The 14,108-nt window shown below is 35.0% G+C and overlaps 1 protein-coding gene across 1 annotated transcript in view; it reads right to left on the reverse strand.

Annotated features, from left to right (window-relative positions):
• Positions 1-14,108, reverse strand: part of LOC145225253 (ubiquitin-conjugating enzyme E2 H-like) — a 14,949-nt gene continuing 841 nt past the window's right edge. Inside the window, exons 3-7 of the mRNA XM_080091940.1 lie at positions 13,701-13,775; positions 12,846-12,885; positions 5,011-5,063; positions 1,400-1,528; positions 1-1,018 (exon numbers count right to left, since the gene is read on the reverse strand). Coding sequence (XP_079948066.1) covers positions 864-1,018; positions 1,400-1,528; positions 5,011-5,063; positions 12,846-12,885; positions 13,701-13,775 — 452 coding nt within the window. The 3' untranslated portion in view covers positions 1-863. The remainder of the gene's footprint in view (positions 1,019-1,399; positions 1,529-5,010; positions 5,064-12,845; positions 12,886-13,700; positions 13,776-14,108) is intronic.

Below are 14,108 nucleotides of genomic sequence, written 5' to 3' on the forward strand. Positions count from 1 at the left end.
TACTTTTTAACATTTTGTATTGATTCAAATGCAGAATATCACATTTATGTACAGTAAATTCCGTTAGTCACGGGGTCACTAAGGCAAAGTAGCACACACATTTGTCTTATTGTCTGGCAAATTCAAGTGACAGACAGTCGTTTGCCAACGAAGGATATGGTGCAGAAATCCTCACTTCTTTGTGCTAACTGATGTATTTCACTTCTGTTGCTATGAAACCATACAGCCCCCCCGCATCACAGTAGCAACAAAAATGTAGTGAGAAAAAGGTAGAAAGGAAGATACTTGAATAAAGAACAAGAAAGAACTTGGACAAATTAACCGATCAGTTAATGTGATACAGTTGCTCTAGGTTTCTCTTATGGTTATTATACAACTGTTGTTATGCAATTCCTACCACTGAAGTAATTAAAAATATTAAAATGACTGTAGATGAGAAGTTAGAGATACACATTAAAGTCTATTGCAGTAGGTATAAAACTATGTAAAACATAAAATAGCTCACTACATTAGAGAGTAACATGTTCCAGTTTTCAAAGCCTGACATGTTTAACTTTACACCATTGTTTTGCTTGTCAAATAATCAATGACTGTTTGCCAAGTTTACAAAAAAGTACAAAGTGGACAAAAAGCCCTTGACATGCAAAACAATACACAGAATATAACAAATAGACTCTTCAAATACTAAATAAAAAGTTGTAAAAACAAACACAGCTGACATCACCCATGCTGTCAGGAGCCAAACATTGCAGTTTCCTGATACTATCAAGAAGAATCTGTTTCAAAATGTTCAACTGCAAAAATAGTTCTATTTTGTTTGGTTGTGGTGACAACTAAGCTACACATAGTTTCAAAAGCAGAGGTCACAACTCCATTGTTTCTGTCTCATTTTCAGAAAAATCACTGAGTGTCGATTCTTCTGAATCACTTGATTCTTCAACAGAACCATTCCCTAATACACCATTTTTCTTTTCATGTTCAAGCAAAGCTTCCTCTGTTGCATAACGGTTGACATACTCTGGTAAACAAATAAACTTTGCAGTTATTGAAGGTATTTGCCAGTGTTGGTCATATTCATTTTTTCAAAGACTCTGCTTAACTTAGACTTGAAACATGAAGGAATCTTTTAGCATGTGTTTGAACCAGGGTTGCAGAGTCGAGTCACAGGAAATTACAAAAACATTTTTTCTCAGACACCTACAGGCAGCATTTTTTAACTGGAATAAATTGGAAAGCTGAATTGCTGCTGCAAGAGCATTTTAATTTTTAACTGTTGTGTTTCTTATAACTACCTTTGCTAGTGTTATTTAAACATGGTACTGGTTGAGACATACTATAGAGCCCAAGTGGTCAGGTTTGAACAACATATCATACTATTTGCTTGCATGTGTATCTTTACCTTTAATCTTTTTGTCATAATCATCTCGTTTATGGAGATACAAAGCAGCTGCATCACCATTGAGTGGATCCACTGGATTTGGGTAGGACAAGAGTTGTGGAAGAAATGCCTCAAATATGTTACTCAAGTCTGTGAAAGAATATTAACAAAAGGTTAAAATAAGAAAAAAATAGTAACTTGTTATAATCTTATTACAACAACAAAAATTGTAGCTGAAATAAAAACACCAAGACTTATTTTTGTTTCTAAACGAAAACTAGAAGAGTGGCTTTCTGATATACTTCCATTTTATATATTCTATACGATATTTACCAATTTACTATACACATCATTTGATCTACACATATGATTGTTTTTGTAAACAAAAACAAATGGGTCCCCACACGCGCGTTTGTGCAGATTTACAGTAAACAAATGTTGCGGTGATGTTTAGATTCTTAAGGACAAATTTTAGGAAGCATTAACCCAACAAAAAAAATTGTTCATATTCTTTTTGCACTCTTATTGTCATGTAATTACAAAAACATTAAAAAACGTAACAAATACTTTAATCTAATCTCTTGCTTTGACCCAGATATTGTCGTCCAAGGTCGGATTTTGAACAAATTTTTTTTAGAATGTATACATAACAAATTGTTTTTCATTTAACTTTTTTTCGCAAAACAAGTACCATTGACCTGTAGTAACCTCTCAGTGTGCACACGCCAAACGACTGTTTGACTTTTGACAGCATTTTCAATAGCACGCCGTCCTTGGTGTTCAACAATACTGTTAAGCCTAATTTATACATGAGTATTGACTCCTAAATTGATTGTCAAAAAAACGCTACGTTATGACGAAAGAAAGGTCTGAACTGTGTTTGTAATACCTACTAGTATTGACTCCTAAATTGATTGTCAAAAAAACGCTACGTTATGACGAAAGAAAGGTCTGAACTGTGTTTGTAATACCTACTAGTTGACCTTAAGTAACCCGTGATCATGCGGCGGCCAACCTGACAACGAGCATTTAAAAAAACATTTATTTGGCAAAAAAGTCAAGTTAACTTTTTCATCTTTACTTCGATTAACAAAGTTTGCTTGACATATACAAAACCGAAGCACGGTTATTAGGTTTAAATCACGTCATAGGTGTAAAACCTTCGCCAAAACTAAAAACGTGAGTGATAACTTAATAAAACGACATGCATTGCTGTGCAAAACAGCTGATTTCTAATCACCGAAACGACGTCTCGTAAAACGTCTGTCCGACGTCAAGCTGAGCCCTCCCGCTATCGTAAACCAGTGAGTTACTCTCTTGGTACTTCTGCCTACAGTGTCTTTCTTGACCAAACGAGCGTTAGACACATTTACGTTTCGGGGGCCTGTGGGTGAACCGCTGGGTCATTCGGGGTCAAACTTCTAGAGAATCAAGTTCAGATTGATAACTAAGATATGTCCAAATTTGAATAAATTTGAAGTACTTTTTCTTTACCAAACCAGCGTTACAAACCAGCGTTAAAAAATGTACGTTTCGGGGGCCTGTGGGTGAACCGCTGGGTCAATCGGGGTCAAACTTCAGGTGGACCAAGTTTGGATTAATATCTAACATGTGTCCAAATTTCAATAAATGTAAAGCACTTTTTCTCGACCAAACCAGCGTTAAAAATTTTACGTTTCGGGGGCCTGTGGGTGAACCGCTGGGTAATTTGGGGTCAAACTTCAGGTGGACCAAGTTTGGATTAATATCTAACATATGTCCAAATTTCAATAAATTTCAAGCACTTTTTCTTGACCAAACGGGTCTCACAAGCCAGCGTTAGACAGAAAAAAGAAAAAAGAAAAAAAGAAAAAAAAATACGGACAAAAACAATATGTGTCCCCTTCAGGGAAGGGGACCCATAATTATTTTTAAGTTGACTGCTGAGGATCTTGATAAATGCTCACAACACTTTTTTTCCCGATGTATACCTATAATACACTTGTCACAAACATCAATGACAAGGGTCATCATCTAACCACTGCATGCTACTTGTGCACATACTAAGTGGCAGAACTGTAACATACTTACTCAACACTTGTGACCACTATTAAAATACACTATCTTTCATAGGTCAATTTAGACAGCAATCAATCAGATGTGTTCAGTTTAGGTATTTCAACCTTTGGCTGTACCATAAGCATGTATATATAATATACATATGAGTACATGTGGTGAGTCATACAGTTTTAATTGAAAATTATTTTATAAATTTAAAACATAGATCTTAATCATATGACCAGTGATCCAAATGGAAATAACATCAGCTTTCTTTAGCCTCCCACAAATTAACAACATATCTTGTCATTTGACCAAGAATGATATTTATAGCACCAATATCTTTGTATTATTACTAAGGTTTTAATCATTAAATTAGCAGTTTTTACAGGCAGTATGAAGCAAACATTGTCATGTTTACCACCTTTGTAGATAGCCACAATGTGTAAGCAGGATGCATTAAACAGGTCAGGAAACTTCAACATTGGTCGGTAAACAAAAAACATAACAAAATTGAGGACCTGCATACTATTTTTGTACAGTTTTAAAACAGGCAATCCACAATAATACCCACACCAATATATTCAAAAATATTTTCATCACAGGAATACAACTTCATAATATGGTACAATACTGTCAATGATACAACATATTTGCATTATCTTTTGCTGTTAATTATGCACAGCCAAACTAAGACAAACAAACTGTCACTTTTTCATGGACAACAACCAGTTTTACTGCCCTATTGAATTACCTTTTGTACCGTTTTTGATGTGGTAAATGTTTAAATTTGTATTCAACTGGCACACAAGACCATGAAATCTTTTTTTCAGCACCCAATACTTATTAAACCAATATGACATATTTTGTATCATATGTAACATTCCATCAAAATTGTCTGATTTTGCCTATCAAAACCAATAAACGAAAAGATTTTGTTGTAAAATAATATTTGTTTTGGAGTAACACACAACAATTGTTTTCACAAAACAAATTTTTGCACCACGGGCATATTAACTGATGAGTACTGGTCAAGTATAAACACAATGACTTAACAAATTTGATTTCAAGAACAGTTGAGTCATTCTCTCCAATAATTACACAAAGGCTTGGACAAAAAGCTAGAAAGTTGATTTGACATATGCAGTGATTTAGTTGGTTTCTATACTGCCAGTTTATTTGTTTGTTTGTATGTATACAACAAATTTGAAATTGTACTTTTAAAAACAACTCATTGGATTACAACTAATTTGACAAATTTGACAAACACCAAGCACAAAAGCAATATTATATGTGTACTTTTCTAGAGGTTAACAAGAGTTCTATTCTTATAGTAACAATAGTAATAACATTATGTTTGAGCTGATGTGGCCACAATGGTGTATTTTACCATGCAAATTTAGATCAAAATGTACAGCAAGTTACCACAATTTATTAACACAAAAAATCTTGTGGCACATACAAACACCACAAAAATATTCATAAAAATGTAAAACTCTGTAATCATACAAACTAAATATAAAGTAATTACATAATTCCACTGTACTTTTCATCTACACAAACAAACACAGTCAATTAAAAATGCAACTTCTTACCATAGAGAGATGTCCAGGATTGGTTGATCACATCCAAACAAACTGTACCAGATCTAAATAAAAAACTGATGTCAAAATATTTAAAACAACACAAAAAGTGGTTTGGTTTTTAACACAAGATAACATTCCACAACAAAAACTAGAAAGGTGGCTTTCTAATATACTTCCATTTTATATATTCTATATCCTATTTACCAATTTACTATACACATCATTTGATCTACACATATGATTGCTTTTGCAAGCAAAAACGAATGGGTCCCCACACGCGCATTTGTGCGGATTTACGGTAAACAAATGTTCCGGTTATTTTTAGATGTTTAAGAAAAAACTCTTAAAAGGCATTAACCCAACTTTAAGTTTTGTCCGTATTCTTTTTGCATTATTATTGTCATATAATTACAAAAAAAAACAGTAAATATGAACGGGAAAAATACTTTTAATTTAATCTCATGCTTTGACCCAGATATTGTCGTTCAAGGTCAGTTTTTGAAAACAATTTTCAAAACTAAAAATGTGCGTGATAACTTAATAAAACGACATAGCATAGCTGCGCAAAACCAGCTGATTTCTAATCACCGACACGACTGTCTCGTAAAAGGTCCGTCCGGGCGTCAAGCTGAGCCCTCCCGCTCTGCATTCACCCGCCCTAATCGTAAACTAAAAAATTACTCCCTTGAGATTTGAGACTTCTATCTGACTGACAGTGTACACATATTATGGACTGTAAAAGTAACTATTCGGCCGATTAAGGCAAAATTTTTAATACTAAACGAATAACCTACTGCACATAATGTTTAACATTTTAGCACATTAGGGCTTGTATTTCTGGCCTAAAACTAAAACTTATTTTTTTCGGGGTTTAAAGGGTGAAAATTGGTAAATCCAATAAAAAGTTACAAAATTCTTTAGAATACCTTACATTGCACCAATCAACAAAGCATGAAACTCTCAGATTATGTACTTTAGTCAGTACAGCCGTTTTAAAAAAAAATCGCTTTGGGGGCCTGTGGGTGAACCTTCGTGGAAGGGAACCCATAAATAGGCTTTGAAACTGTCTTACTTCTAACCAGACTTTTAGGATGAATAAGGTATGGTTCTTTGCATATGTGTCAGTGTTAAAGAAACTGTAATTACATTTGTCATTTGAAAAAAAATATGGTAGAAAATGTTTCATTTATTTTTAACTGGCATTAAAAAACACATTCCAACAAAAAAGGGATATCGGAATTGAAACGATGGTGTAAGTTTATCAAATCAGAAAATCCAATTTGTTAAACTAGTTCACAAGCTTAGTGCTGCAAACATAAACAAGTCACCAGTCCAGCTGTTATATTACTTGTTTATGACCTTGCAAGATCTGTTTACAAAGGGTTTTTAACTGTTTGCAACCTGGAAACGTAGTTTTAAAGCATATCTTGCTATCCAAGTGTGGGCTTTTTATTTACTACTGCTTTGTCAATAGATAACCAAAGATTTCCCCTCAAAACTATATATGTGTAAAATTCGGTTATGTCTGAAGCAGGCAATATCATTAAGAGTACCTTTAACTTTAATAATAATACTAATTGCCCATAATTAAACACAGCTTATCTGAGAAACATTTACACATATTGCAAAAAGCAACAAAAAACAAGATTTGTTGATGGAATTATTTTCACAAACCATTTTGTTGAATGTTTTTTTTGTTTAAAGCACAGGTGTTAGCAAGCTACGGGTAGAAGTGACCAATACGAAAGAAGTTTTTTTCTAAATATTTTGAATGAAATAGTGTTAGACTTATCACTGCAATAACATTTAAATGACTAGAAAGATGAAATTCCTATATATTTCCATTTTCTACTTCCTATTTATGATCTACTTTACACACTATTTGATCTACTATCATGATTGTTTTTGCAAGCAAAAAAGAATGAATTCCAACACACATGTCTATGCGAATTTGTTCGGTATAAAAATGGTGTGATTATTTTTAGATTTGAGGACAAATTAGTAGAAAGCATGAACGCAAACTAAAAAAAGTTTTTTTCCACATTCTTTTCCAATATTACATTGTCTTATATTTGCCAGTAAGTAGTAAAAAACGGGAAAAATACTCCCAATTCTCTGATAATTTAATCTCTAGGTTTGACATCGATATTGCTGTCCTAGACCAGTTTTGAAACATTTGAAACTTTTCCTAGAAAAGGCAAACAGTAATACAGACACCAACAAATATTAGAAGCCATTTTGCAGCAAAGGTATGTAAAAAAATGTTCTTCAACTAGAAGGGTGGCTTAGCACATTTTGTTGTTGCATTTACACTATAATAGGGTTGCCATATTTTACGATACACAATCCCTGACAAAATTTACCTCAGTTGCATTAACCCAGTGGTTCTCAAACGTTTTCATTATTTTTTTCTAAACGGTCCAATTGCCATTATTTCGAGGGCTCGCGGTCCTTAAGCTCGAATGTATATTTCAGAAAAACGAAAGTTGATTGCAGGATTTTAGCTAGTCATGTAAAATTGCGCATAACAACGATCCAAATCTAACATCACAGACAAGACAAAAACATTACAATTGTGCGCGAACAATTGCATTTTTGTTGGCTGTTATGCAATAAAGCCTATTGTTTAGAAATGGAGACGGTCGATTTTCACTTTCACTTTGATTTAAACTTATTCAGTTGCACAAACTGACGCCAAATAAGAATATAGAGTTACCCTTTTCGCGGTCACCGCAAAATTGCTTCACGGACCCCAGTTTGAGAACCGCTGCGTTTAACCCTTTTTTGCGATCCAAACACTTCTATTATGAAATAAATTTCGAAAATTCGAAAGTCACATGCACGGCGACATGAGATAATACGATACTCTGATCCTTGTCAATTAACTTTCTGCGAAGGATTCTGTTTAGTTTTTAGGCTAAGTTCACTACTCTTACTATCCTTGAAACAATAAGCACATATATCAGTGGCCGTCAACCTTTACCACTCCAAAAAGCCATTCGCACCAATTTCACATAGAAAAAACAAACACTGTAAGCCACAAAGACCTTTTCAAATTTGAAATAAAATGCCACTGTAAAAACATTTTTATTGTCTCACGACATTCGACATTTTGTTGTTAATTAGTTCCTTGCATATGAGGTACACAGTTAAAGCAAATAAAACTTCCCACGGTCCCACGTAGCATCGAATGCTGTGGTTTCTTGAGACGCGGATTTTTATTTGCGTATTTAACGCGTATTGTCAGACAACTAGTAACAAACAGGTATTGTTACATGCGAACACACACTGCAAAACGAAAAAGTAACCGTGTGCGCATAAGCGCCGAGTTTTACAAAATTGCGAGGTGGCGAACGAAAACCATGACGTAACAAATCCGTGCAGCCACAAGAGCTCAAACACTAAGCCCAATATACCAACAGAATGCAACATTCGCAAAAATAAATCAAAACTAGAATGGTGGCTTTCTGATATACTTCCATTTTATATATTCTATACGATATTTACCAATTTACTATACACATCATTTGATCTACACATATGATTGTTTTTGTAAACAAAAACTAATGGGTCCCCACACGCGTGTTTGTGCGGATTTACGGTAAACAAATGTTGCGGTGATTTTTAAATTCTTAAGAACAAATTTTTAGAAAGCGTTAACCCAACAATGAAAAATTTTGTTGTATTTTTTTGCACTATTATTGTCGTATAATTACAAAAGCATTAAAAAAGAACGAAACAAATACTTTCAATTTAATCTCTTGCTTTGACCCAGATATTGTCGTCCAAGGTCGGGTTTTAAACACAATTTTTTTCTAGAAAGCTGTAACAGTTGTGTTACAGACAATTAAAATACGATTTGCTGCAAGTGTATACATAACTTTTCATTTAACTTTGTTTCGCAAAACGAGTTTTTCATTTAACTTTGTTTCGCAAAACGAGTACCATTGACCTGTAGTAACCTTTAGGGTGCACACACCAAACGACTGTTTGACCTTTTGACACCGTTTTCAATAGCACGCCGTCCTTGGTGTTCAACAACACCGTTTGACCTAATTTATATACGCCTTGAGTATTTGATTAAAAAAAAAAAAAAAACGCTACGTTATGGCGAAAGAAAGTTCTGAACTGTGTTAGTAATACCTACTAATTGACCTTAAGTAACCCGTGGTCATGCAGCGGCCAACCTAACAACGAGCATTTAAAAAACTTTTATCTTGCAAAAAAGTCAAGTTTATTTTTTCATATTTAGTTTGTTTAACAAAGTTTTGCTTGACATTATACGAAACCGAAGCACGCTTATTAGGTTTAAATCGCGTCATATGTGTGAAACCTTTGCCAAAACTGAAAATGTGAGTGATAACTTAATAAAACGACATGCATTGCTGTGCAAAACAGCTGATTTCTAATCACCGAAACGACGTCTCGTAAAACGTCTGTCCGACGTCAAGCTGAGCCCTCCCGCTCTGCCCTATTATTCGTAAACGTACTCTCTTGGGACTTCTGCCTACAGTGTCTTTCTTGACCAAACGAGCGTTAGACACATTTACGTTTCGGGGGTCTGTGGGTGTGTCGCTGGGTCATTCGGGGTCAAACTTCAGGTGGATCAAGTTCAGATTAATATCTAACATATGTCCAAATTTGAATAAATTTGAAGCACTCTTTCTTTACTAAACGACCGTTACAAACCAGCGTTAAAAATTTTACGTTTCGGGGGCCTGTGGGTGAACCGCTGGGTAATTTGGGGTCAAACTTCTGGTTGACCAAGTTTGAATTAATATCTAACATATGTCCAAATTTCAATAAATTTGAAGTACGCTTTCTTCACTAAACGAGCGTTACAGACCAGCGTTAAAAATTTTACGTTTCGGGGGCCTGTGGGTGAACCGCTGGGTAATTTGGGGTCAAACTTCACGTGGACCAAGTTTGGATTAATATCTAACATATGTCCAAATTTGAATAAATTTGAAGCACTCTTTCTTGACCAAACGAGCGTTACAAACCAGCGTTAGACAGAAAAAAGAAAAAAGAAAAAAAGAAAAAAAAAATACGGACAAAAACAATATGTGTCCCCTTCAGGGAAGGGGACCCATAATAAATGTTCAAAACTAGAAGGGTGGCTTAGCACATATTGCCCTTGCATATACGCTATAACCTATTTTAAAACATAAATATATTTCCTATACTTATTTTGTATTGGGTCCCATATTAGCCATCGTCTTTTATAACTTTAGTCGTTTCTGCAGGTAAAAACTCATGGGTCCCCACACATGCAAAGTTGAAAATAATGCAATTCAAGAGATAACCATGAGAAAGTCGGGTGTTGTAAGGTAAAACACAGTGATCAGCACTGGGCTTAAATAACAATACTATGTAGAATACAAACTATAAAATTAGATTCACCCCAGATATTGTTTGAAGTATGTCCTATTTAACGTTTTAAAAAACTGACCCATTTTAGGGGGCTAGTAGGGCAACTAATTGGGTTCGACACACAAACTAAAAAATATATAAAAACCACAATGACTCAATCAATAGTACTGCAAAATTTCAGCCCAATCCGCCAATGTTTAAAATTTCGACCACTAGAGGTGTTTTAAGCAACAACCGTTAATGTTTCTGACGTCATAGGGCTGTTAACAAGCCCCTAACTGCCATGGCACAAAAACGTCCACCAAGCAACCCACCAACGAGCAACATACAACTGGTTGCCCTTGTAACACATACAAATACGTTTTACACTTTAGGGGCTTGTGGGGTAAATATTAGGACTACAGGGTTGAACACAACAATCGACACCTATAAATGGCATACTATACAAGAAATCCAAATTTCAGCCAATTCTGACACTGTTTAAAAACTCACCCATTTTAGGGGGCTAGCGGGGTAAATACTGGGGTTATCAACAAAAACAAAGTGGGATGCACATCTACATGAATATATCTACCATCTGTGTAAATTTCAGCCAAATCCATCAAACATTTGATGGAAAAGCGAGTCGGACAAACTTTGGGTAAAAACACCCATTTTAGGGGGCTAGCGGGTAAATACTGGGGTTATCAACAAAAACAAAGTGGGATGCACATCTACATAACTATATCTACCATCTGTGTAAATTTCAGCCAAATCCATCAAACATTTGATGGAAAAACGAGTCGGATAAACTTTGGGAAGAAAAAAAAAGGAAGAAAAAAAAAGAAAAAAAACAAAAACAATTTGAGTAAAATCAATATGTGTCCCCTTCAGGGAAGGGGACACATAATTAACTTTGTTTTGCAAACTGTATACTGTTGACCCGCAGTAGCCTCTTGCCATGCGGAAGCTGGAGGACTGTTTAAAGACCTTTTGACACATTGTTCAGCGACATGCAGTCCTTTTTAGCCCAAAAAACGTTCTTATAACGTACCTATAAGTTAAGCTTCACTGCCCCCTCTTCAGGCAGAGTTTAAGCCGACAAGGACCATTTATTGCGGCTTTCGTATATGTCTATTTTTTGACCTTCATGTTAATGCGAAAGTTTAAATCTAAATAATCAACACATACGAAAGTTTAAATCTAAAATATGAAACCATGCCAAAACTGAAAATGTGCATGTAACTTGATACAACCAAAACAGCTCATATCTAATCACTGAAAAAAATGTGAATAAGTTGGAGGCACTCTTTCTTGACCAAATGCTTGGAACAAACCAGCGTTGGACAGAAAAAACAATACGTCATTAGACAGAAAAAACAATCTCTCCCATTTAAGGGACCCATAATAATCAATGGCTCTATACTAGCTCATTGACTATACCAGTGGTTCCCAACCTTTTTGTAGTCACGGACCCCGTATATAAATTTCATAGGTCCGCGGACCCCCAACATAATTTAATCTTGATCTGTTTTTCGCTTCCTGCATTAAACGTTACTATAGTTTTTTGGGCAGAATTTTAATCAACCTTCACAGTTCTTAAATCTCAATAAAGTTCTGTACTGTAGCAGTCAACGCGACAAAGAGATAAATTTTCTGGTGTACAAAACTTGAAACAAAGCACTATAAGAGGCAGGATCCGGTCCTCTGGACCATTTCATCCGGCCTGCGACAAAAATTTTTCGTTTGCCAAATCGTATTGATAACTTTGTAACATTCAAAAATTAACCTACTCTTTACGAAAGTTTTCCTGTGCGATATGTAAAATTGATATTTCGTAGTTTCATAGTATTACAATGCCCCAGATTAATCCAAATCCAGTTTGTTACATAAAAGACAAGACTTAATTGTGCGCAAACAACTGCCTTCTTTTGTCACTTGTGACGTAATATACACGCATTGCTCGTAAGATGAGACCAACTCTTAACAGTCACATCACCAGATTTTAAATGGGATTGTGGACAGACCATATCTTGGCACCCCTATAAAAATCCTTTTGCGGGCGAAGTTTGGAAAAACGGCCCTAGGACATGTAAATTATGCAGCCCGCGTGGGTCATTATTAAACTTATCCAGCCCGCTGTGAAAAAGTTCGTTCGGTGACCCCAAAGTTCGGTGACCCCGGCACTATCAGCTCGATTGTTCATGTGTGTTGTGATGTGCCAATCAAGGTAACAATCACACAAAAAGTAAATTTTCCTGATCCAAAGGTTTGATAAACAGTTTGACCTTGTTTGCAGGATTGTAAAAAGGGTTTAAAAACTGAAAAATATTGCACTTTTAGTTAATCGTACTAAGAATTTTTGCCTCCATGGACCCCTTGGGGGTCCGCGAACCCCAGGTTGGGAACCACTGACTATACACATTAAATGTGATTATTGATAGAATTCATCGAATCACAGAAATTAACAATCATAAAAATCTATCTCTTACCCTTCATCAATGTTAGGATGAAATATTCTGTTGACAAACCCTGTAAACAAAGCCTAAATTAAAAAAATTGCCTAAAGAGTTTTGAGTTAAAGTTATGCTAATGCATTCAAGGAACATATATTGTCATATTATTTTACAACATGAAATTTTGAAACTTACAGCAGTGGTCCCACTTCAAGTATTGGTTCGGACCTTTACCCCCCTCCCCCCCTAAAGTTTTACTTAAGCACTAAAACTGTATGTATGCTGATACTAGAACCCCATTTGATTGTATTTGATACCACTAGCAGTCTCAGTTAGCACATTAAAAACACTAAAACATGTTTTTTATTGAGGAGTTACTATACTACAATATGGAATAATCAAAATTAGCAGTTTCTATAGCCTTTTTATTTTGATTCTATTTATTTCACATGGCAAAATCTTGAACTTGGTGAAGTTCATTTCATCAGATTTTTTTAACTTGGTGCACAAATATGGACTGAGTTTGATACTAATCTTTTTCATCAAGTCTTAAGACAAATACACAGAACTAAAATGCACATTTCACAAAAATCTTACAATGTACACTTGTGTGACACAGCACAGCGGTTAAAAAACACGTTATTACTATGTTAAACATGTTTGCATATAAGCTGGAAACAAAGGAGTTGCACTGTATTTATATTATTAGATGTGTAAATGTCACTTAATTCAATTAAAAGTGCAGACAAGTTGTACATGTTTAGCCATTCCTGTAAAATAATATTGGTTTGCCCTACAGCAGATTTGGATTGCAACTTCAACAGATTTAAATCCGAGGTTTTACTCAAAATATTACTAAACTGACACCAGCCTAATCAAAGTCCAGCTCACCTATTGATGGAGATTTGAAAGGATATTTTTCAGGCAAATCAACACGAACTTTCCACACCCCTCCTTCATATGGAGCTGTAAATATGAAAATTGTTGAAACTTTTTTCAAACCTCCATTCAAATAATCAGTGCAGGAGTTCTTTTGTTGGCGGTGAGTACGATTTTTTTAGGGGGTGTCACAGCTTATTCCAATGAACATATATTTTTGTATTCCTTTTTTTTGCTGACATATTTCATGGAGCTACAAAGAACTAACATAGAGCAGAATAAATTTTGGAAACCTTTACCAAATGGTACAGTGGCATAAGTGTACAAGAGATATGGTAAGCTATTGCTGTGACCAAAAAAATGATGTGTTGTATCAAATATCTTTAGCAGGGTGTCACCAAAACAAGGCCCATAGCTTCA

The sequence above is a fragment of the Phallusia mammillata genome, chromosome 4 (genome assembly GCF_965637545.1).
Source record: "Phallusia mammillata chromosome 4, kaPhaMamm4.hap1.1, whole genome shotgun sequence".
NCBI lineage: Eukaryota > Metazoa > Chordata > Ascidiacea > Phlebobranchia > Ascidiidae > Phallusia > Phallusia mammillata.